Source organism: Budorcas taxicolor, chromosome 18, assembly GCF_023091745.1.
Source record: "Budorcas taxicolor isolate Tak-1 chromosome 18, Takin1.1, whole genome shotgun sequence".
Lineage (NCBI taxonomy): Eukaryota > Metazoa > Chordata > Mammalia > Artiodactyla > Bovidae > Budorcas > Budorcas taxicolor.
Genome location: NC_068927.1, coordinates 4,344,845 through 4,367,035, shown reverse-complemented (window position 1 = coordinate 4,367,035; position 22,191 = coordinate 4,344,845). Strand labels below are relative to the sequence as shown.

General features: G+C 64.5%; 1 protein-coding gene across 1 annotated transcript; it reads left to right on the top strand.

Moving 5' to 3' along the window:
• Positions 1 to 131: 131 nt before the first annotated feature.
• Positions 132 to 21,760, top strand: BCAR1 (BCAR1 scaffold protein, Cas family member). Its single transcript, XM_052655469.1, is given in 8 exon segments — positions 132 to 268; positions 10,005 to 10,553; positions 14,982 to 15,143; positions 15,303 to 15,419; positions 16,418 to 17,353; positions 17,355 to 17,516; positions 18,237 to 18,326; positions 20,827 to 21,760. Coding segments are annotated over 8 exon segments (2,541 nt in total). The 5' UTR covers positions 132 to 256; the 3' UTR covers positions 21,340 to 21,760.
• The last annotated feature ends 431 nt before the right edge of the window (positions 21,761 to 22,191 follow it).

The window sequence follows — 22,191 nt, the reverse complement described above, 5'->3', positions numbered from 1 at the left end:
CCCGGCCCGGCGGGGCATCTGCATGGGGGCCCGAGTGGCCAATGGGTGCGCGCGGCCGGGCGCGACGGAGCGGGGCGCGGCGGCGGGCGGGGCGAGGAGGGCCGGCCCTGGGCGGCGGCAGTGGCCGGGGAGGCGCTGAGGCGGCCGGACCGGGGCCCGGGAGCCGCGCGGCTTCGGGGCGCTCGGGACCCCGCGAGCGCGCGGCGCGAGCGGTTCGCTGTGCGCCCCCGGGGGGAGCCCAGGCCCACCGGACACCATGAACTACCTGGTGAGCTCGGCCGGGGCGCGGTCCGCGCAGCCGGGGCCGTCGGCCGAGGCCCCCCGGCCCTGCCCGCGCCCGGGCGGACCCGGCGGGCCCGGGCGGGGAGGGGTTAAGTGAGCGGCATTTCCTGCCGGACCCGTGGGTCCTGGGAACGGCCGCCGCGGGGGCGTGGGGCCGGGGTCCTGGGAACCCCCTCTGCCCGGCCCGGGCTCGCGAAGGCCAGGGCTGTGGGGGACCGCAGCCCCCACGCGCCCGCGGGCTGCTGGAAGGACCGGGTTCGGGCGCCGCGGGCCGCAGGGAAGTTCCTGGATCCGGGAAAGTAGCTGGCCGGAGGCCCGCTCCCGCCTGCCGGCCGCGCCTGCCGGGTGACCTTGGGCCTGAGAGCCGGGTCTCCGAGCCCCCCCCCCCCTCCATCGCCTGGAGCAGCGACCCCTTGGGCCGTGAATTTCCAGGAGGCGGGGTGGTGCTCCGTGTGTTTTGGGGGGACGGTTGCCCCTGCCCCAGGCTAGGGATCGAGGGCGCCGGGACCAAGTGCGTGGTCTGCGGAGAAGTTAATAATTAACCTCGGTCGCCAGCGTTGGACTCCGGGATCCGGGGCGGGCTCCAGTTATGGCCTTCGTTCGCTGCAAAAGCGTTGTGGGAGCTGGACGGTGGACAGGGCAGTCCAACCCCACGCGGCGGTCCCATCCCGGTCCCTCGTCTGCGCTGGTGGAGCCTGCGAGCCGGGAGGGGCGCGGCCGCCGCTCGGGTGGCCGAAGCCCGGGCTTAGGTGCCCGGGTTGCTGCTGCGCTCGGCAGAGCCCCGGGTGGTGGTGACGGTTTCGGAGAAACTGAGGTTTGCCAAGGCCTGGGGGAGGTAGGGGAGCGTGAGAGGTTAGAGTCCGGGGAGATGTTGGGGTCTCCCATCTCTAGCTGGTCTTGAGAACAGGGAGCTTGTTTTCTCCCCAGCCTTAAGACTCTCAGCTGGGAGGTCCTGTCCGGGTTTGCTGTGCCGGTTTCAGCCAGGCCCGGAGGTGTTCCTCATCTCCCCCCACCCATGACCGTTTCCTTTCCAGGGTGGGGAGCTGATGCTGGCGTGGAGGGACGTCAGGGCTAACAGGCCTGGAAAAGCAGGAGAGGGGCCTGAGTGCAGGTGGAGCCCGATGGGAAGAGAGTCTGGGAGGAGCTGTTGGCAAGCCCTTCTGGCACTGGCACCCGCCACCCACTTGACCTCAGCGAGGGGAGAGTCCAGTGGTTGCAGGGTGGAGGCAGGCTAGGGCAGTCTCCAACTCTGCCAGGACGGTCAGCCTCAGCTCCAGAGAGCTGTACACTTGCGCTGCGGGCTTGCCCCGTCTGCCCAGGCTTGGGCAGGAACTGAAGTGAGGGCAGTGCCCTGGGCGTCCTGCCCGAGTGAGAGAGGCCACTGCTCCCTCCAGGTGCAGGTGCGGGCACTGAGGCCAGAGAGGGACGTTACTGTCCTCAGAGCTGACCCAGGGCGTAGTCTCCTGGTGTGGCCCAGCTCGTCCATGTGCTCCCCTCACTCTGGGACTGGGGGGACTGCCAGCTCTGTGGGGGTCTCTCACTGGCTCCCACACTGTGCCTTAGTGGCCCCCACCTGGCCTCCGTCATTCTTTTAGGGGTCCCAGCACCCGTTTTCTCTCAGCCTGGAGAGCTCTCCTCCGTCCCCCAGGAGCCCACAGCTGGCTGGGGCAGCTAGAACCAGCCAGCAGGTGGAAGGGGGTGGGGACAGTGCTTGGCGGGCACTGGGTCATTCTCCGGGAAGACACTGTCCAAGTTCCTCCTCTCTGGGCCCTGAAGGCCCCAAGTACGGAGCTCCAGGGTGGTCTCCCTCCAGGGGGCAGGCGGGAGAGCCCCTGACTTGACCTGCTCCCATCTCTGCCTGGGGAGAGGGACGAAGTACTGGCTGGCCTGGAACAGGCTCAGGGTGGAGGGGCTGGGCCCCATCTCAGACCCCTTTTCCAGCATGCACCCTAGATGTCAGGGCTCGGGACCTTTTTTGAGCTGGAGAACTGCTCTTTGTGCCAGTGTGTCTCCCTCCTCCTGCTGAAGCAAGTGGTGCTGCTTTAAGGGCTACTGAGGGTTACCATTTAGGACTGGAGAGGGGGCTTTGAACGCCGAGGTGGGGAAACCAAGGCGTTGTAAGGAACAACGCCTCTGCCGCCCCACCTGAGCTGTGCCTCTGTCTCTGCCCCTCCAGTGGCAAACCTGGAGGGTGGCCATGGTGGCTTCCCAGGGCCTGATGCTGTCCGTGAACTCAAGGTCAGCCTGTGCTGGCCTCTGCCAAGAAGCCAAATCCTGAGACTGAGCAGGCCAGTCTGTCCCAGTGAGTCTGGGGTCTGGGTCAGTTCCCTGGGCGGGTGGCAGTGGTGCGGGGCTCAGGGCGCGAGGACCACTCCCAGCTGTCAGGAGGTAGGTGGGCTCTGGGACAGTGGGCTCTGCTCTCGTCCCTCCCCAGGGGTTCCTCAGTGCCCGGGGCCAGGCCCGCCTCTCCCCACCATCTGGTGTGCTGGAGGCTGCAGGCCATGTTTGCGGCTCGAGGACCCTCCCTGCCCAGCCGCCAGGGTCCGTGCCTGGGACACCCTGCCCACGGCCTGCTTCCCGCCCAGGACCTGAATGCGGAGGCTTTTGCTCTTGCCACTGTTAACCAAGGCCAGGTCAGGGCACCTGCTGGTCTCAGGGAACTGCTGGCCATGACTCCCCACAGCTGGGTTTCCAGTCTGTGTTTGTGGACCTATTCTGGCTGCTGGGGTCAGGGCCTGGGGCTGAAGACCTGCACCCAGCCCCTGCTCTGCGTCTGGGGCTTGGGCGCTGCCCAGTAGGCGGGGAAAGGGGCATGCCTCCCTTGTTCCCCGAGGGTGGCTCTGGCGCAGGGTCTCACCCATGCTTCTCAGGCTGAGCACTGAAGACCTGAGCCCAGTCCCTGAACTCTCAGCTGTCCTGGGTGACACCAAGGCCAGCTGTTCCGGAGTTCCATCCGAGATGAGGGTGTGGGGACCCCTGGAAAGGTGAGGCGCTGCCCTCCTGAACCCCCCAGCCCGGAGCAGAGCGGGGGCTTGTCAGGGCCCTGGGCATGGGGCAGCCCTCCTGGGGGCGTCCCAGGGCCCGAGTGAGCTGTGGGTGTGGGCTGCGACGGGGGCACACACACGTTTTGGCTGTATCCGCTGGCCACAGGGTCTCCTTGGGACAAGCAAACAGAATACCCCAGAAATAAACTTGGCCCACATTTGAGACGGCCGTGTATGAAGAGAACCAGTGTTTGCCAAGTGAGTGCCGTGTGTGGGGCTCTGTGCTCGGGGCCTGGGTGTGTGTCAGGCAGGGATGGGGGGTGAGCAAGGCCTGTGAACTTTCCACCCCGGATTTCGTGGACCTGGCCAGTGCCCTGGGGCCTCCTGGCTGCGCTTTGCCACCCAGCTCGGGGCCCCTCTGCCACGTCCTGCCCCCGACGCTGGCAGATCAGGTAACGGCTGCGCACCTCAGTTTCCCCGTCTGTAGGATGGGTGTAGCCCGGGTGTCTCGGGGTGGAGGAGATACTGACTGTGCAGAAGAGCTGTGTCATCAGGTCGTCGCTGCGAGCCTCTCAGCCGCCAGGTAGCGCCACCCCCGAGCCCGGGTTTGGGGACACCTAGAGCACACCCAAGACTCCCTGGGGCAGCAGGTGGGGGGCACACCCGTCCGCTGGGCACCGATCTCCTGGGCGCGTGCCCAGTGGCGACCGTGGCCCAGCTGCTCCGCGCCCTGGGCCCGTGGGTCTGGCACACACAACGAGGGCCATTCTCACCCCAGGCCGGCCTGTGGGACAGCCTCTCAGCTCCCCGTGCAACAACCAGGCCGTTGTCCCGGGTGCGCCGATCGCAAGCCGTTGGCCAGGGAGTATTGCTTCAGGCTGGGGGTGCCCCTCTGTCCCCTCCCTCTAGGGTGAGGCCGTGTCAGGGGGCCGACCTGGCTTCCTCGGGTGGCTCCCAGGGAGGCCAGGGCACCGCCCCCTCCTGCGCCCGGCAGGTCAGCAGCCCCAGGTTCAGCCCTGCTTGTGCGGGGGTCCCCTGCTGAGAGGGCAGGACCCCCTCCCCCCTGCCATCCTGGATGCCCAGGTTGGGGGACATGAAGTGGGCAGTGATGAGGGATGTCGATTGGCACCTCAAGGAGGGCGCACCGGGTGGTGGGTGCCCAGGAGAGAACCTGGCAGTCTTCCGGGGGGTGGCGACACCCGAGTGGCATCCTGAAGGAGTAGGATTTAGCGAGGGGCTCCCCAGGTCAGGAGTGGGGCCAGAGGCGGCGGCTGCCATCCGCGTGGTGCCTGGACGCGGGTGGGCCCCTGTGCTGTGCCCTCCTGGGGGCCCGGCTGTGCCCCCCTGGGGCTCATGAAGCCTGGCAGTGATGGAGGCTGGCGGGCCAGGTGCTGTGCCCTCCTGGGAGCCTGGCTGTGCACCCTTGGGGCTCGTGAGGCCTGGCAGTGACAGAGGCTGGCCCGGGGCCTGGCTGTGCTCCCCTGGGGCTTGTGAGGCTGGTGGGCTGGGTGCTGTGCCCTCCTGGATGCCCGGCTGTGCACCCCTGGGGCTCGTGAGGCCCAGCGGTGATGGAGGCTGGCTGGCTGGGTGCGGTTTTCTTCCCCGGGGCTCAGCTGTGCGCCCCTGGGGCTTGTGAGGCCCGGCGGTGATGGAGGCTGGCGGGCCAGGTGCTGGGTGGACAGGCCCCTCTTCAGCCTGGAGCGAGGACCCAGGCCTGGGCACACGTCCAGTGCAGGAGTGCTCCGGAGTGGTGGGTCTTGCCTGTTCTCCCACAGTGTGCCATGCTGGACACGCTTGCGGGCCCTCCTGCGTCCTGTTGAGGCGGCCTGCCAGTCCAGGCCGCGACCCTGGTGCCCCGCCCGCCTGCCCCGCGTCACGGCCATGCCCCGTGTGCCCTCTGTGCACACGCCCTTCCCGCACGGTTTCCTGGCGCCTGGTTTTCGCCCTTCGTGAGTCGCCTGAGATGTCCCTCTTAGGGAGGCCCTCAGCCTGGCCTCTGTGAGGTGGCCCTGTCACGGTAGTTTTGTGTCCCACTCTTCGCCCTGTCCTGGCAAACCGTGGTATGTCTTCTTGGTTGAGCTAGGCTTGCACCGCCTTGCTGAGGCTGGCCCAGCACCTGGCCAGGCGAGCCTCTCATTAAACAGCAGCGTCCTGGGAAACCAGGCTCGCCCTCTGAACGCAAGGGGTCCGGGTGCTCAGAGAGGCCGTGGGGCCTGCTTGGGGTCCCCAGCAGTGGGCGGAGGACAGACCCAGGTGGGTCTTGGTGCTGCTGCTCAGACCGGAGAGGGGGGGCGTGAGGAGCAGCTGGAGCGGCTGGGAGGCCCCGGGGTGGTGCCCGGCCAGCTGGCGCGCGGCAGTGCCCGGACCGTGGCAAGTCCGCCCCTAGGGCTCGGGGTGGGGCGGGGGGGCACCAGCTGACGCAGGCTGAGGCGCTCCCAGTACCAGGCGCCTGCTGCCGTGTGCCCACCCAGGAGGCGCTGCGCAGCCCAGCTCGGTCGCCTGCGGGATAGGGCCCAACTGCTCCACGCGCTCACACCGCCTGTGACTGGGCCTCCCTGGGTGCAGCGGCCCAGTAGCTCCCTGGGTGCCCTCCTGGCCTGGGGGAGACTCTCACCCCGTCCCCTTTTCCTGCTGGCCCTGGCCCCGGGTGGAGCTCTCCAGCACCTGAGGCTAGCACTGCCTGAAGCCCCTCTGCTGGCCCTCCACCCCCGGCGGCCCTCCTCCAGGTGGGGGGCGTCTGTGAGGCATGCCCCTGTCTGCACCCGCCCCCTTTGGCTGGAGGGGTTTTCCTGTGACTCACTCTGCTGGCACTTCCTGTGGTCACGGGCAGGGGCTGAGGGGACCCATCCGAGTAGCTCCATGTTCTGGGGTCACTCGCTGAGGAAGGGTGGGCTGGGCGTCCCGCCCCCTGCCCTCTTCCCCCACCCCGACGGAATCAGAGTGTGCTCCGGCGGACTGCAGACCATATTTGGGAAACTTGCTCTTCCTGCAGGCGGCGGGGCTGGGATCTGGGGATCAGCGAGCTGTGGAGCTCCTCCCAGGCCTCTGCCCTCTGACCCACCTCAGCCTGGGCCATCCCATCCTGCGATGGAGCCCAGGAGCTTGTCAAGACATATGGGTTTTCAGCTCCCAAACCAAAAAATGCTTATTAAATACAAGTTGCAAGTTTCTGAAAAACAGAAGGAAAAAGCATCCTCTCATCATCTCAAACATTATCCTCTCCCCATTTCTCAAGTTCAAGTGACTTTTTATTGAGGAATCACGTACGCCTCTTGTGTTCATAATTGACCTGGTCTAACAAGCTGCGGACGGTGCCATGTGGGGCCTGAACCCCGGTGCTCCCCTCGGTGCAGGTGGGCCTCCGCTCCATGCCTGGGCTGACCTCCCTGGACCTTGTCCCCGTGGCTTCCAGCTTCCTGGCCTCCGGCTCTGCAGGGGTGCACTCTCTGCCGACACTCTGAGCCTGGAGTCTGAGCATGCGGTCCTGGGGCTGCCTGCCCAGCCGGCTGCCTTCACACCGTGTCCACCCCCCAGTCCCCAGGATGCCAGGGCTCGGAGGGGCTCTTTCTGGCCCCCGAGGCCAACGTGGAGGTGGGGGAGACCCCTTCTTTCTTCTCTGCCCGCTGATGAATCCAAGGGACAAGATGCAGGCCCCAGTGGACGCGGGTGGTCCCGCCCCGGATCCCACTGCTGAGGCAGGTCCAGAGTAGGCTCTGACTCTTCAGGCCCCAGGAGATGCAGAGGAGGGGCTGGCGCCCAGCCGGCCTGGCACAATGCTGGTCTCAGGCCTGGCCTTCCTCCTGGTGAGGCCTGGGCCTCTGCTGCGTCCCACCGAGCTCTCCGCCACCCCGGAGGTTGCAGCGGCCCCCGCCCTCTCAGCAGGAGCCAGCTTTGCTCCTGCCCGCTGCCTTCCCCTGCCCGCTGCCTCGCCCCTGCCTGCTGCCTCCCTCATGCCCGCTGCCTCGCCCCTGCCCACTGCCTCCCCCTGCCCGCTGCCACCCTCATGCCTGCAGCCTCTCCCCTGCCTGCTGCCTCCCTCATGCCCACTGCCTCGCCCCTGCCCACGGCCTCACCTCTGCCTGCTGCCTTGCCCCTGCCCACGGCCTCGCCCCTGCCCGCTGCCTTCCTCATGCCCACTGCCTCCCTCATGCCCACTGCCTTGCCCCTGCCTGCTGCCTCCCTCATGCCCGCTGCCTCGCCCCTGCCCACTGCCTCCCTCCTGCCTGCTGCCTCCCTCCTGCCCGCTGCCTCCCTCCTGCCCTCTGCCTTGCCCCTGCCCGCTGCCTCCCTCATGCCCACTGCCTCTACCCTGCCCGCTGCCTCGCCCCTGCCTGCTGTCTCCCCCCTGCCTGCTGCCTCGCCCCTGCCCGCTGCCTCCCTCCTGCCTGCCGCCTCGCCCCTGCCTGTTGCCTCGCCCCTGCCCCCTGCCTCCCTCATGCCTGCTGCCTCTACCCTGCCCGCTGCCTCTCTCCTGCCAGCTGCCTCGCGCCTGCCCGCTGCCTCCCTCATGCCTGCTGCCTCTACCCTGCCCGCTGCCTCGCCCCTGCCCGCTGTCTCCCCTCTGCCCGCTGCCTCCCCCTGCCCGCTGCCTCCCTCATGCCCGCTGCCTCGCCCCTGCCCACTGCCTCCCCCTTGCCTGCTGCCTCCCCCTGCCTCACCCCTGCCTGCTGCCTCCCCTTGCCTCACCCCTGCCCGTTGCCTCCCCCTGCCCGCTGCCTCGCCCCTGCCTGCTGCCTTCCTCCTGCCCGCTGCGGCTGGTCTGGCCATGGCCCTCCTGCCGGGCCCCTGGGGCACCTCTGGGCCCTCCCCCTGTGCACGCTGCGGGGCCGAGGACTGAAACCAGGCCCTCTTTCCGGTTCTCTGTCTCCAGGGAGGTTCTGGGCCTATCAGCATGCTGTCTGCCAGTACTGGGGTCCTGTGTGACCCCAAGGCCTGCACAGGCCGCTGGGCCTTGCGGCCTCTGCGTGGAGCATTTTCCCCGCTCCGGGGGCGCTGACTCACAGAGAACAGAGGAGCGCCCCAAGTCAGCGGTTCTGGGGCGGCTGTGAGACCTAAGGGGAATTGCTGGAGTAAAGAGCGGGGCTGGGGGGACGGTGCTACCCTTCTGTGGCCTTCCTCAGCCTTACCGGATGCCTTCCCGTTTTGCTGTATTTTCCCCATTCATTCCTGATGCCTGGCTCATTCCTGTCCCTCCTCCGGAGGCACCTGTGCAAATGTAATGTGTCTGGAATCTGTCCTCGGACAAGTGTCTGTGAAAAACGCGTAGAGTTGTTCTGTAGGTGCCTGTGACATCTGCATAAAGTGTTCTGGGCCGTAGAGCGCCTGTCTGCAGCCGTAACTCGGGAGGGCATGGCTGGCGTTCCTCACCAGGCCCCGGGCCCTGCCAGAGCTCAGAGCAGAATCAAGAACGTGTCCCGCTTCGCTGGCTGGAGCCCTGGGCGTCTTTTGGTTGTCTTGGCCAGTCTGCTCTCCCTTTCAGAGAACTCTTTGCATTTTGTGGGTTTTCTGTTGGTGTTCTTGCCTTCTCACTGCTGATGTGTCGGAGCCCCTCCAGACTCCAGGTTTGATCTGCTTGTCACTAGTGGCCTGCCACCCTGTCAGCTTTCTGTGATTCACCCATCCAGCTGAAACTGGTCACATCAGTGAGCTTGACTCCCTCTTTGCTCCTGTTGTTGTTACCTTAGATTTGGTGCTTTTGTGGTCCTTTTTCCTGGGGTTTTGTTTTATAATTTTTTCAGCTCAAAGTCCCAGAGATAGTCTCCACAGTGTTTCCTCTGTCACCTCTAAGCTCGTACCTTTCACAGGTGGGTCTTTGTAACGTGAGGCAAGTGTCCAAATGGACCTTTTTTCCCGCGGTGCGTGAGCATGTGGGTTGTGGTCCTGCCCTCGCCGTCGCTGCGGGGTTCCCAGTCGTGGTCCGGAGTCGTGACCTGTCCTCATGGCAGGAACACAGTGCCTCTTTGCCTTCCATTTTCAGAACCAACCTGCCTATTTGCCAACCTCTATTTCTCCGCTTAATTCTAGAAAGATTCTTTGTCTTTGATTGACTTCTTCCCTCCCCACCAAAATTCTGCTGGCATTTTTATTGCAGTTGTAACATTTTAAGTAAGCTTGGCCCAGTTGGTGCGTTTTCTTCCTCCGAGGTCTCCTGGAGTCTGTGCTTGCTTAACTCTTTGATAACTTGCAGCTTTTGTTACCTGCTGTCTTTCCCGTGTGGTTGGCCCTTCGTGCTTGTTGGGCTCTTTACACAGATGGCGTGTGCTCTGCAGACGATGACTGTTTTGCCCCTGTGTGTTGTCTGGTCTCTCCCTCCTGGCTGATTGCACCGGCGGGGCAGCAGGCAGAGTGTGCATCCTGTTCTCTCTGCAGGACGTGGTGGCCATTACTGTCATGATCACTGCCTTCCCCAGCCTTGGGTCTAGCCAGTAGCATGACTCCGGGAGTATTTGGTTGGTTTTTTTTTCAGTAGCTTGGGTGCCATCCTGGAGGGTGGGTGGAGGCTGCGGTCACGAGGGTTTTGAGGTACTCTGCAGGCGTGTTTGAAGAAGCGCCAGCATCAGCGGGGCTGTTCTGCCAGGGGCGGTGGGCACAGAAGCGCGGGGATCCCGCCAAACCCTGTGTAGTTCATGCCTCGGTGCCAGAGCCACGTGCCTCCCCAGTCCCGGAGGAGATGGGAGCCGGGCGGGCCGCGGGCGCCCAGTGCCGCCTCTGCCCTCACTCCCCATGTCCTCTCCCCAGAACGTGTTGGCCAAAGCCCTCTACGACAACGTGGCCGAGTCCCCGGACGAGCTCTCCTTCCGCAAGGGCGACATCATGACGGTGCTGGAGCGGGACACACAGGGCCTGGGCGGCTGGTGGCTCTGCTCGCTCCACGGCCGGCAAGGCATCGTGCCTGGGAACCGCCTCAAGATCTTGGTGGGCATGCACGACAAGAAGCCGGCTGTGCCGGGTCCGCCCCAGCCCAGCCTCCTGGCCCCCGCAGCCCCGTACACACCCATGGTGCCAGCCACCTTCCCGCCCCAGCCGGACAGCGTCTACCTGGTGCCCACCCCCAGCAAGACTCAGCAAGGCCTCTACCAGGCTCCCGGGCCCAGCCCCCAGTTCCAGTCCCCGCCGGCCAAGCAGACCTCCGCCTTCTCCAAGCAGATGCCTCATCACTCATTCCCCAGCCCAGCCCCCGACCTCTACCAGGTGCCCCCGGGGCCAGGCAGCCCCGCCCAGGACGTCTACCAGGTGCCGCCCTCCATGGACGCACGGCACTGGGAGGGGACGAAGCCACCAGCCAAGGTAAGGCCTCCTGGGAGATCAGGCGGCCCTTCTGGGGGGTCTCACCCAGGCCTGATTGCTGGACGCAGCAGGGCCCAGCCAGTGATCTTTGGGACCACGGGGGTTCCTGTAGTAGCTCCGTGTTTGGTCTGGGGCCACGGTGGGAGGTAAGTGCCGAGTGTTCACCTGTCTGCTGGTGTCAGGGTGAGCTGCCCAGGAGGAGACATGGAGCTGGTCTTGGGCCGTGAGGTGTCCTTCAGCTGACAAGCCCCAGTGGGAGGGTGTCCCCGGCAGAGGACACAGCTTGTCTAAGACTGGCATGGCAGTTGGAGCTGGCCCAGGAGGCCTGAGAGTAGGCCAGGACCCTGGGAGCCTGGTACCCTCCTGAGGACAGAGGGTTTGGGGTGGGAGTGACCTGCCCAACCGTGTCCGGGTAAAGCCATTCTGTGCAGAGGGGAGGGCGCAGGGAGCCCAGGAAAGGGGAGTGGAGGCGCTTGCTGGGGGTAATTGGAGCACGGAGCGCGAGGCCGGAGTGGCCAGGATCCCAGAGGGACGCACTGGCTGGCAATGACGCTTCTCTGCCCAGTAGCACAGTGGGGGTGAGCGGTGTGGGGCTGGTGGGCACCTCCGAGACTGTCGGAGTCCGCGGCTGCCCCATCTTGCTGCTCTGCCACCTCGCCCGGGGCCCATAGGCCAGGACGGGGGCTGGGGGAGGCCCGCCAGCGAGTGCTGGGGCGCCCAGGGGCCCCTCGTGGTGAGCTCGTCTTCCAGGCACCCGACCATCTCCCGGGCCATGGCAGCGAGCTGCAGAAGCCGCAGGGTGACCTGCCCGTGACTCCTGGACTGAGGGGCGGACACTGCCTGCTAGACCGCATGGTTGCCCTGAGAGGGCCTCTCACTGTTGCCCACGGGAGGCGGGAACCCAGCACCCTAGCGGCACCCCAACCTGCCCACGCACCCCTCACCCCCGGGCCGTCTGCCATGGAGGGAGTGGGGCTGGAGTGCATGTCTTGCCCAGAGCCGCCCGTCTGAGGACACTCTCCTCACGGCACTGGGCCTCTGTGCTCTGCGGTCCCGGGGCCGAGATGCCAGCTGGGCAGCAGTCCAGCGTGTATGTTGCCCTGGACCTGCCACGGGCAGAGCTTGGCAGCCGGGAGGCCTGGGCAGAGGCCCCTTGTCTCTGCCTGCTCCTTCCGCCGCCTGGCTGGACAGGCTGGGGGCTGGGCTGGGGCGGCCCAGACAGGGACTGCTGCACGGTGGCTTGGGGTGGGGGTGAGGGGGCGGTAACTGGCTGGTGAGCCTGGGGACATGCCAGAGTCACCCGCGCACACCCACACAGCTCCATTCCACACACTCCCCGGGCAGGCACCCTTCCTGCCTGCCCCCTCCTTTCCAAGCCTCTGCAGGCAGGCCTGTCCTGGCACAGCTTTGAAGTCAGACATGGTAGAAGCCCCCACCCCGGAGGCGCAGCGAGGCCCCACTGCGGGCTGTGGGCATTTAGCTGTGGGTCCTGTTTCCCTCCCATGCACGCAACTTGCTCGTAGACTGCTCTCTGGGTTCCCCCAGCTGGCGAGCTCCCCCTGCGTGCCCACTGAGGGGGTTGCCCAGAGCCGGTGTCCCCGGGGGCCCCTGGGCTGGGGGCCCAGGAACCTCACTGTCCCCTGAGAAGCCTCGCTGCTCCTGGCCTGGGCAGCCTCGATTGCATCTGCTTTTACTTCATAGTCGTGAAAGCTGTGCTTGCTTGTCACAGGCAGGTACGTGATGTATGAGAAGGCCTGGAGAGGAGCTTCCCCAATCGAGACGGGCTCACTGGGGGATTTCGCCGTATTTTGTCTAGTGAACTACTCATCTTTCCCAGATTGGTACAGACTTTCGCCTTTGAGGTTATAAATCTGGCATTAGATACCAGAAGCATTTTCTTGGGTCCCTAAGCGTGATTACAGCTGCCCCCAGTTTTGCCTGTCACCCCCTCTTTGGGGGACAGGCTCCAAGGGGCTTCTGATGGCGAGTGCCTCTGTAACAAACTGCAAGACTGTAAACATCCTGCAGTGCTCATCTGTGCCCACATTTCAGGCTGTGCTTTCAGAAGCCTGGGAAACTCAGGCCCCTGGTTCTAGGGCTGGAGGTTGGCTGGACTGAGGGGGACTCTCCCTGCAGAGTGTCGGTAGGGCCTTTGGGTCTAGGGAAACAGAAGGTGAGTGATGAGGTGGGCGCCCAGGAACAGCGACCTGCCTGCAGCCTGGAGCAGGGCAGCCTGCATGGCTCGGGGCAGGTCAGGGCCACCTCGGGAGTCAGCACCCTTTGGGGCTGGGGCATGGCTTAGGGAGCCGAGGCACTGGAGGAGGAGGCCAGTCTTGGGGGAGCACCTCTGGGTCAGAGCTGCAGACACAGCTCAGCCTCGCTCCTCAGGAGGGGGGACCCATGTCAGGTCTGGGCCTCCGTCCTTCGACACCCCAGAACAGAAAGCTGAGGCTCTTAGGTAGGGCTGGGGCCGGAGGTGCCAGACAGGCTGGCCTGGGTCGCATGGGGTGACGCCCATTGCCCAGAACAAGCCCATTGCCCAGAACAAGCCCATTGCAAGCTGCCCAGCAGTGGTTGGCTGGGACAGAAGACAGCAGGGCGCTTGCCGGGTCCTGGGGTCTTGGGAGCCTTCAGCCTCCCTTCTGTCTCCTGATGGCGCCCTGCGGCACCTGCCTGGTCCGTGGTGTGGATGTGTGTCTGGCCGTGGCTGTTGGGTGTGTTTTCTCGGCCTCTGCGTGTCTGTCTCCTGCGCCTTGAGATGTGTGCGTGAGGGAGCGTGTGGGCCGTGTGCTGGGCATTGTGTCTCCTACGCCCGGGGCGCCAGGTCTGCTGATGGGGCCTCAGGTGTGGAGCTGGCAGCCTGTGATTAGGGGCTCCTCTCTGGGGCGTGGGTCTCCCTGACGAGCCCCCCACCCCCACCCCACCGTGGCCGCCTGCTCTGCCCTCTAACAGAGACATCTGTCAGCCAGCATGGCTGCTCCTCGTCCCTGACTCAGCCGCAGGCCCAGTTGGGCCGCGCCCCCGGCCCTCCCATCAGCGCGGGCGGAGGCGGTGCTGTTGGGCGCGGAGAAGCCGGGGCGCACCCCTGGTCCCGCGGTCCCCTTGGGCCTCGCCTCAGGGCCCCGCCGACCCGCCATGTCCCGCCAGCCGCCCCCCCTCCCCGGCCTGCTGCTGGCCGGGTCCAGCGGCTGAAAATAGCCCTGGAGGAGACTCAAGTCTGGGGCTGGAGGAGAGGGACAGGCTAGGGAAGGGCCGCCCGCTCCGCCGCAGACGCGCCGGGGGCGGGGACACCGCGGGTGAGCCCCGCCCGGCCGCGCCTCCGACCAGCAAGGGCCGCGCTGCTCCGGGGACGCCCAGCGCGCAGGCTGCGGAGTGGGCGCGGGGTTCTGGGGGCGCAGAGCTCTGGGGATGCAAGCCCGGGGCGCAGGGTTTTGGGGGCGCAGGGCTCTTGGGCATGAGCGCCGGGGCAGGCCTGCCTCCGCCCCGCGGTTCCCAGGGACGTGTGTGGGGAGCGCCTGAGTCACCGCGTCCCAGACCTCCGTTTGATTAGGGGTCAGAAGGGCGTTTTGTCAAGAGGGGTGAGCCGGGAGCTGTGTGGAGGAAGTGTGCCCCTGCCTGGTCAGCAGATCCGGGGCCCACCAGTCCCGCAGGGCCTGTGCCCCACGGGGAGGCTGCCTGCCAGCTGGCCCAGGGAAGAGCACCGGGAGGGGAGACCTCCCGGCCGAGGCCCTGTCCTGTGGAGGGTGGTCTCTGCAGCCCCGGGGGTGTGGTGCTGTGGGAGCAGGGCTCCTGGTTCCGGTCTCCATCGTTCCTCACACCCACACACAACTTGCCAGAACAGCCTCTGTCCTGCTGTTGGCAGTAGAACTGGCTCTGGGCGCTGGGAGTTCTCAGTGGCCCCTTCCCAGGAATCCCCCAGGGGTGTGGGGGACAAGGAGGGCAGGGAGGCCCCAGGCCCTGACCCCCAGGATCCCCTGCAGGCCCCCTCCTCCTCCCGCCTGGCACCACCACCCCCATCGTCTGGAGCCGGAAAGTGGCTGCCGGGCCCTTCGGTGGGGACAGCCCTGCAGGCAGGCCGCCCTGTGGACAGCGCTGCTGTGAGGCGCCATCGGCAGGGGCACCCCGGGCAGGGGCGGCCCCCTCCTCAGCCCACGTGTAGGCGCCTCTGGAGCCTTGCGAGTCACTGGGCTGTGGACTCCTCTCCTGTGTCCTGCCACACCAGATGGCTGTCAGCCAACAGTGGGGTCCTTGTAGTCCTCGCGCGCTGCTTCATTGACGGGAAGGCGAGGACTACGAGGGACGTGCACACCCTCTGCTCTGGGGGCCCCTCGCGTGTGTTCTGCTCACGTCAGGTGGTGGCATCTCCCTGAGGGGGTCGTGGAGGCTGGTCTCCAGGGCTGGAGGTGACGGGTGGCTGTCTGCCCGCAGGTGGTAGTGCCCACCCGTGTGGGGCAGGGCTACGTGTTTGAGGCCCCCCCTCCCGAGCAGGACGAGTACGACATCCCGCGCCACCTGCTGGCCCCCGGGCCCCAGGACATCTACGACGTGCCCCCTGTGCGTGGGCTGCTGCCTGGCCAGTGCAGCCAGGAGGTGGGTGTCTGGGCTGGTGGCGGGGTCCTGTCCTCCCCCTGCCCGGGGTGCTGTGCTGTCCAGGCCTGGCCGGGGAGGCCCTGGGGTGCAGCTTGGGGTCTGCCTCCCTGCCCTCAGGTGGCTCTGGCCCCTGCATTACTGAACCTCTCCTGTTCTCAGGTATACGACACACCCCCCATGGCCGTCAAGGGTCCCAACGGCCGGGACCCCTCGCTGGATGTGTACGACGTGCCCCCCAGTGTGGAGAAGGGCCTGCTGTCGGCCAGCCACCACTCGGTGAGCGCGGAGGGGATGCTGCAGCTGCACAGGGTGCTGGGTGTGACTGTGTGCGCCCTGCGGCGGGGGCGTGCAGAGCAGGGGCTCCAGAGACCTGCTTCCAGGACCTCTGTGACGGGGGTGGAAACCAGGCGCCCCTCCGAGCCTCGGCTTCCTCATCAGGGAAGGGGTCCTTCCTCTGCAGGACGTTCTCCAGGAGGTTCTTGAGAGGGTCACATGGGATGGCAGGGGAACCACAGCATGCACCGTCCAAACCAGGACTCTTCTCAGAGTGCGAGGAGGAGGATGAATAATTAGAAGGGGCCTCGGGTGTGAACCAGGACTGTCCTGGGCAAACCAGGGCATCAGCACCCTGAGTACAGCACGCAGGTGGCTCAGCCACCTATTAATATCTGCCATAAAGAACCCGCCTGCCAATACTGGAGACGTAAGAGGTGCAGGTTGGATACCTGGGTCAGGAAGATCCCCTGGAGGAGGGCATGGCAACCCACTCGAGTATTCTTGCCTGGAGAATCCCAGGGACAGAGGAGCCTGGAGGGCTACAGTCCATGGGGTCACAAAGAGTCGGATACGACCGAGAGACAAAGAGTAGAGACAGAAAAGAAAATACCCCGGTGGTGGTGGTACTGATGGTGGGGGTGGTAGTGGTGTGATAGCTGACCTCTCCCTGAGTGTTTGCAGTTATACAGAGAATTAAATCGTGTAGTCCTCACAGTAAACCCGTGAGGGCATTCTCTCCTAGGCCAGCGTACAGGCACAGAGAGGTGCACCCAGCGCCTGAGGTCACACAGCTAGTAAGCGGTGGGGCCGGGAGGTTGAGCTCTGGTCTGGCCCCAGAGTCGGGCTCTGAAGCGTAACCTGCAGGAAGAAGAATCGCGGCGCTCGAGCGCCGGGCTGTGTGCGCAGCAGATGCCTGGGTCCACCCGTAGGTCCGGGGTGGGGGGTGGGGCAGGGAGGGGCAGGTGGACGGGCAGCCGTGACCGCTTCTCGGCCCGCAGGTGTACGATGTCCCTCCCTCGGTGAGTAAGGACGTGCCCGACGGCCCCCTGCTGCGTGAGGAGACCTACGACGTGCCCCCCGCCTTCGCCAAGGCCAAGCCCTTCGACCCAACCCGCCACCCGCTGGTCCTAGCCGCGCCCCCTCCGGACTCCCCGCCGGCTGAGGAGGTGTACGACGTGCCGCCCCCGGCCCCCGACCTCTACGACGTGCCCCCAGGCTTGCGGCGGCCCGGCCCCAGCGCCCTCTACGACGTGCCCCGGGAGCGGCTCCTGCCCCCTGAGGCGGCCAGCAGCGGCGCGGCAGACGCAGGCGTGTACTCGGTGCCTCCTGCGGCCGAGCGGGAGGCCCCGGCCGATGCCAAGCGCCTGTCGGCCTCGAGCACCGGCAGCACCCGCAGCAGCCAGTCGGCCTCCTCCCTGGAGGCGGCGGTGCCGGGCCGTGAGCCCCTGGAGCTGGAGGTGGCCGTGGAGGCCCTGACCCGCCTGCAGCAGGGCGTGAGTGCCACCGTGGCCCACCTCTTGGACCTGGCAGGCAGCGCAGGCGGGTGCGGGGGCTGGCGCGGGCCCCCCGAGCCTCAGGAGCCTCCAGCTGTGGACCTGCGGGCCGCCGTGGCCGCCGTCCACGCAGCCGTCCACGAGCTGCTGGAGTTCGCCCGCAGCGCGGTGGGCAACGCCACGCACACCTCCGACCGCACGCTGCACGCCAAGCTGAGCCGGCAGCTGCAGAAGATGGAGGATGTGTACCAGACGCTGGTGGCCCACGGCCAGGCCCTCGACAGCGGCCGGGGAGGCCTGGGGGCCACCCCCGAAGACCTGGACCGCCTGGTGGCCTGCTCGCGGGCGGTGCCCGAGGACGCCAAGCAGCTGGCCTCCTTCCTGCATGGCAACGCCTCGCTGCTCTTCAGACGGACCAAGGCCTCTGTCCCAGGGCCGGAGGGGGGGGGGCCCCCTGCACCCCACCCCCGCCGACAAGGCCAGCAGCATCCAGTCCAGGCCCCTGCCCTCGCCCCCCAAGTTTGCCTCCCAGGACTCTCCTGACGGGCAGTACGAGAGCGGCGAGGGGGGCTGGATGGAGGACTATGACTACGTGCACCTGCAGGTGGGTGCGCCCGGCCTGGGGAGGGCCCTGACCCCCGGCAGGCTTTCACGGCCAGGGGCAGGCGTGGGGCCCGGCAGGGTCTTGGTGAGCCCCTGGGCCCTCCTCACTTTCCAGGCCAGCCGGGCCCCTGGAGTCCCACCCTCCCTGTCTCAGGCCCTTGGACCATGTCGCCGGCCCCATCAGGGGTCCTGCAGCGCCCCCCAGGGATGGCTGCCGGTCACCTGCAAGGGCAGGGCTTGTCTGGCGCCTGCGCCTTGTCCTTTTTGGGGAGGTGAATCCTGAAGTGCAAGCAAAAGCAAAGATCCTAGCAGGAGAGGGGGAACAGCGAAGTGACGGACGGTGGGCCCGGCTGGGCCTTTGAATGGAGGCCCGGGTGCCGGCCGAGTGGGTGTCCCAGGGACAGCGGTCAGGGGTGGACGGGCAGACCCTGTACCCCAGGGGGCGGCCTGGACGTGATTCCCGCCATGGGGGCAGGGCGGGGCGGCGGGGCCTGACCGCGTGGTTGGGCGCCCGCCGCGTCCTCACCCCAAGCCGGCGCGTGGCCGTGGGGCGGGTGCCGGTCTGAAGGCTGGAGCTGAAGGAGGCCCAAGGCCCTGCTGCCGAGCCCCGAGCCCCGCCCTCACTCCGCTCGTGGCCGCGGCGCCCCCGGTGGCCGCTGGCCTCACTGCACCCCCTGGCCTGGGCGCTGTGGCTCAGCTCCATCCTGTGTCTCCCCTGCAGGGGAAGGAAGAGTTTGAGAAGACCCAGAAGGAGCTGCTGGAAAAGGGCAACATCATGCGGCAGGGAAAGGGCCAGCTGGAGCTGCAGCAGGTGAGGGCGCCCAGGCTCGCAGCCTCTCCTGGCACTGTCGTCTTGAGAGTCTGTTTTGCTAGCTGACCCTCCGGGGCTCCCCAGACCCTCCCCGCTCTGCTCTCCCGCGAAGCTGTCCCCATGAGTCAGCAGGATCTGTGTAGGTTATTGTCAGCCATCGTGGCAGGTAGCTTAGCACACGCGGAGAAGTGTGAAAGCGAAAAAGAAGCCGCTGACCCTCAGGGGCAGTCGCCATGCTCTGGGGCTGGTTTCCATTCCTGCTCCGGCCTTGGAAGGGTCCTCCGTCCATGGCTTGAGACGTGAATGAAGACAGTTACATCTGCTTTCATCTCAGGACGTTTCCGTGGCATTAAATATTGATCATAAATTGTTTTTAAAGTTAACCTGCATCAGTTATAGTTGAATGTTTACTTTGTACCCAGTGTTTCTTATTGTGAAAAACACTGCTGTGTTTATCTGAGGACGTAGAATTTTCCTCATATTTTGGCTTGTTTCCATAGAATAGGAAAGGGATTTGTTTTTAGGGAGTTTTATTCTGATTATGGAGATTTTAAGAATTAAAATACAGTCTGGTAAAAAATCAACACAGAAAATATCACCCAGAAAGTTTCCCTCATTTCCCATTCCTTGAGCATGGGGAAGGGTGGTCTAGGAGAGAGCCCACCAGGTTCACCCTGAGACCGGGGACTTGGGGTGTGGTTTTCAAAGCCACGTTTCCCCAGCTGCAAAGTAGGGGACATAGTTATACCCATCTTGGGGTCAGTGTGAGAATTAAATTAGTAAACAATATATAATGCTTGGGAGGTGCTGGGCACACAGAACATGTGCAGCCAGGGTACAGATGCTAATGACTGGCTCTGAAGGGGATCGCCACTGACTTAGGAATGGACATACGCTTTGTCTTCTCTGCCTTCTGCTCCACTCTGGCAGCATTTACTTAACCAGAGAGAACCAAGTGAGTTTCACCAAGTAGCCAGCTAAGAGGGAAAGTCAGGGTTTCAAGTGCTAGGAAGGGTCAGTGTCATGCTGGTTTGCTAATTAAATAAAGCCTGAAACCTGAGTCTATGCAGGGCTGGTCACAGCCACCCAGTCAGAACCAGCTTGGGGTAAGGACTTGTCAGTCCACACTGCTAACATCCAGGCCAGAGCTGCTGCTGGTGGGGATTTTTATCACATGGCTTATGTGTACTCACTAACAGGAAGTGAACAGCCCATTATTGTTGGGTGTTAAAGGTAGGTTATAATATGTGTATATATTTAATATATATTTTAGGCTATATATATATTTAATATATGTATATATCAGTTCAGTTGCTCAGTCGTGTCCGACTCTTTGCGAACCCATGAATCGCAGCACGCCAGGCCTCCCTGCCTGTCACCGACTCCCGGAGTTCACTCAGACCATCGAGTCAGTGATGCCATCCAGCCATCTCATCCTCTGTCGTCCCCTTCTCCTGCCTCCCTCCTCCTACCCCCAATCCCTCCCAGCATCAGAGTCTTTTCCAATGAGTCAACTCTTAGTACACTGTATGTTTCCAGTTTTTATACTTTCCTGGGGTTGTGGGCAGGGAGGGAGGGCCGTTTGTAGGATCTTAGTTTCCCGACCACAGACCAAACCTGCACCCACTGCGATGGAGGCACAGTCTTAGCCATGGGGCCACCAGGGAAACCCTCCAGTTTTCTAGTTCAAGAGGGAAAGGGACTATTTGTGTTTAAAGGAAAACGCCTTTGTAGAATAGTCACTAGTTATGGGTGGGGATTTTTTCTGAAATAGGCAAGTACTATGACCTTTTGGTTTTTCCTTAACATTTTTATTGTAAGAGATTTAATACATGTATAAAATTGAAGAAAATAACCCCCTAGGTAAACTCATTGGAGAAAAGGAGCCCCAGGCTTCCCTAGCCCATCATTCTCAGGGCAGCGACTTGTCTACCACATTGTTGTGAAAGCCTTACATCATTTCATCTGCAAATACTTCAGTGTATAGTTCTAAAAGGATAATTCACCAGAGATTTAACAGATTTCAGGGTGCCTGTTACTCTAGGTGATAACTCTTCTTTTCTGCTTCGTGTATTTGAATCTTTTCACACTGCATACGTTAAGGAGAATTTTTTTTTTTAACTTTTCATTTTGAAATACTTGGAGATTGATGGGAAGTTGGAAACAAAGTGTCGAGTGCGTTCCCTTCTCCCAGTCCCCCAGGGATGGCGTCTGAGGTGGCTGGACAGCAGCATCCAAACCAGGAGGCCGCGGCCCCTCACCCCGCCGCCGCTCACCGGCCCCCTCTCTAGCACTTTTGTCTTTTCAAAGACGTGACACACACGGCCTGCCACCTCTGGAGATGAGTGGGGAGGCCGTCTGGAGAATGTCTGAGGGCAGGCTGGGCGGGTGGGGCCGGGGAGGCCAGTGCAGGCCTCTGACCGGGGGCCCTCGCTCTCCCGCTGGGCTTTGTCCTTTTGCTCCACGGCCTGCTTTTCACCCTGCTGTCCCTCTCTCCCAGCTGAAGCAGTTCGAGCGGCTGGAGCAAGAGGTGTCGCGGCCCATAGAGCACGACCTGGCCAGCTGGACGCCGGCTCAGGCTGCGGTGCCGGGACGGCCAGGCGGCCTGGGGCCTTCGGACCGGCAGCTGCTGCTCTTCTACCTGGAGCAGTGCGAGGCCAACCTGACCACGCTGACCAACGCCGTGGACGCCTTCTTCACCGCCGTGGCCACCAACCAGCCGCCCAAGATATTCGTGGCGCACAGCAAGTTCGTCATCCTCAGCGCGCACAAGCTGGTGTTCATCGGGGACACGTTGTCACGGCAGGCCCAGGCGGCTGACGTGCGCAGCCAGGTGACGCACTACAGCAACCTGCTGTGCGAGCTGCTGCGTGGCATCGTGGCGACCACCAAGGCTGCCGCCCTGCAGTACCCATCGCCCGCTGCCGCCCAGGACATGGTGGACCGGGTCAAGGAGCTGGGCCACAGCACCCAGCAGTTCCGCCGCGTCCTGGGCCAGTTGGCCGCCGCCTGAGTGCCGCCCACGGAGGGGCAAGGGCAGGAGGGCAGGGCGGCACGGCCCAGAGAGCTGCCGCGCCGCGCGGGGCCAGGCGCCCAGACTGCGCAGGGCAGCGTGTGTATTTATGATGGGCCAGGAGGTGGGGCAGGCCTCCCGGCGGAGCCCCAGCAGAGCCGAGGCTATGAGGGCTGTCTCTCCCGAACGCACTGCAGGCCCAGGGGGGCCAGGCTGGGGTCCACAGGCCTCACCACCCACACAGCCTCAGGGGACCCCCTTGGGCTGACCAGTGAGGGGGCCACGTCCCCCGACAGGGCAAGCGTGGCTGGGGGTATGTTCTCTGCACCAGGAGAAAACCCTAAGAAACTATTTTTCATTATTGATTTTCCATTCATTTGACTAATAGTCTACATTTAAATAAAATTTAAAATAAAAAGCATCCTCCTGAGGTATGAGAGTCAAGGCGGCCACGTGGGAAGGCAGGTGTGCCACAGGTGGGCTGCCAGGTTGAGGGGTTTCCAGGGGTTTCACGCTGAAGCTGTGTAAAGGGTGAAGAGAAAGTAGGTCTCTTCAGAAAACGAAGGCTTGGGGGAGCAGGGCTGGGCCTGGAGAGGAGGCAGGGAGCCCGGGCTGCTGGAAGGAGGCTGAAGAGCAGCGTCTGGCGGAGCCCTGCGGCCAGAAAGGCTCAGCGTGTGTGTGGCCAAGGGCACAGCCAACACTGAGGTCTGATGAAGATCCACCCTGGTTCCCGGCAGTGGCCGAGGGGAAGGCAGGTGCAGGGGCAGGAGCTGCTCCAGGAGCCAGGGAGCCGAGCTGGGGCCCCCACATCTAACGGCAGAGAACCCCCCACTGCAGGCACCCCTGGGGGAC